We start from the raw sequence: 1,929 nt of genomic DNA on the forward strand, positions 1-1,929 counted from the left end.
CTGCCGGCCAGGGTCAAACCACGACAAATATAAATCTTTTTAGGACTCTTCTAGGTTTAAAAACCATTCTGAAGAATTGACAAAAAGCGACTTAAAAAACTTACCCTTGCTGGAAGAAGGCAAAACTGACGCAAATGGGCATGTGGTGGATGCTCAGGGGGACAGGATCCCGTTCCTCGGAAGTGTACTTGGAAAAGAATTGGCCCAGAAGACAATTATTTACAAAACATTTTATTTTTAGATTATGTACTCTGCAAAGATATTTAAAGAAATAAAAAAAAACTATGAAGGCTAGCAAACGTTTAGCTAAGTATTAAAACAAGCTCTTTTTACTCTTCTTGTGCAATTCTTACTGTTTACTACCTACCTAGCTAAGCATAGCACATCAGCTGCGTGCTCGATCTGCCTAAAATACTGTAAAATACTTAGTTTTTACAATTAATATTCCCACAAACTGAGATGGCTAAAATTCCGCCTTCAGTAGGCTTCCTTACTACGATTTCACATTTTGAATAGCAACGCATCTATACTAAAACCTCAAGTACCTTGGAAGTTATAAGCTTACAAACATTTAATTCTCCCTTTTAGACAGAAAGGAACAGCTACCTGTGACACCACAAGATTTAGTATGATCTGGTAGAACTTACCACAGTTACTTCCTGTCCTTGCACAGACACATCTGGTCTGCGAAAATGGCACAGAGCTACAATCCCTGCGATGCTGGCAGCATCGATAATGTTACCATCGTGATTTAACAGGTGCAGGTCCAGCCGAATTTGCCAAACCTGAGAAAAAGCATTCATAACTGCTTGGTGATCTGTAACGTGATTACACAAAGTTACTATTTTTCAAACCAATTTCATTTCTTGAACCTTAAAAAAATCCAAGCATATATTCTTCAGGTCTTTGCTTAAGAAGATGCAAGATCTTGGTATATAGAATCATAAAGTATTAGGGGTTGGAAGGGACCTCAAAAGATCATCTAGTCCAACCCCCCTGCCAGAGCAGGATCACCTATATGCCAAGATACTCAGTGTGCTAGATTTAAGTCATGATTAATTATGACCCAACACATAAGATGCAAGTACAATTTAAACTTCATTCTTCAAATAAATATTGGAGTATGCAGGGTCCCGACTCCTTCAGAAAGCTGTCTTCATTTGAGCGAAAACAGAACCAACTCTGTTCAGTGATTTTACTCTTCAGCTCACTGTCGTAAGATGTAAGAATCCTTACGTTAATCTAAAACCAGAACTCTTGGTTTTCAAAACAAGACAGAGACTGTCTTAAAAACCAGACTATATGTGTCTGTTAGTTTAAAACCACTGGAAGTTAGTAGGGGTTCATACCTTTTCACCAGCAACAACGCAGAGAGATTCAGTATCTATGCATTTGGAATTTCTCAGGCAGCGTTCTATTAACCTGTTCAGTTTCACCAGCAACTCAGTCTGCCTGTTAAAACAAAATTAACCCAAAGTTACTGATTTCAGTACATGCTTACATATATCAAAGAAACAGCTCTTAGGCTATCCTTGCTTGTCTTTTTAAGAAAGCTCCATACCTGCCAGGCTCGAAACCAGGCGCAGCCATTGGCGAGAGCTCCAGGTTAAAGAACAGGATACCTTCTGTCGGCCGATTCGGCTTCGGAGGAACGAGCTCACATGAGACCTGCGCAAGAACCCTGCAGAGGTAAACAAACCGCTGAGTTGCGGATTTGGCTGCGAAAACCTGCAACTGGAAACAGAATATGTACTTTGAAAAAGCACGTGTTTGGGCTTTTGATTTGTGGTTCTCGTTCTTGACAGCCAAAGTGCAAAGCCTGTCACACGTGCTTAAACCCTGGGCAAGAACTGAGAGAGCCAACTGCCGAAATCAGAACGCTCTCTTGTCTTTTAGGGTTAGAAACAGCCTCAAACACGAGAGCCTCTA

At 40.5% G+C, this 1,929-nt stretch overlaps 1 protein-coding gene across 1 annotated transcript; it reads right to left on the reverse strand.

The window, feature by feature from the left end:
• Nucleotides 1–104: 104 nt before the first annotated feature.
• LOC104278893 (exosome complex component RRP45-like) lies at nt 105–1,681 on the reverse strand (the record flags this gene model as incomplete). Its single annotated transcript, XM_009876008.1, has 4 exons — nt 105–187; nt 648–785; nt 1,350–1,452; nt 1,562–1,681. Coding segments are annotated over 4 exons (444 nt in total), but the record flags the coding sequence as incomplete, so codon positions are not given.
• Between the last annotated feature and the right edge of the window lie 248 nt (nt 1,682–1,929).

Source organism: Apaloderma vittatum, unplaced genomic scaffold (genome assembly GCF_000703405.1).
Source record: "Apaloderma vittatum isolate BGI_N311 unplaced genomic scaffold, ASM70340v1 Scaffold18159, whole genome shotgun sequence".
Classification (NCBI taxonomy): Eukaryota; Metazoa; Chordata; class Aves; order Trogoniformes; family Trogonidae; genus Apaloderma; species Apaloderma vittatum.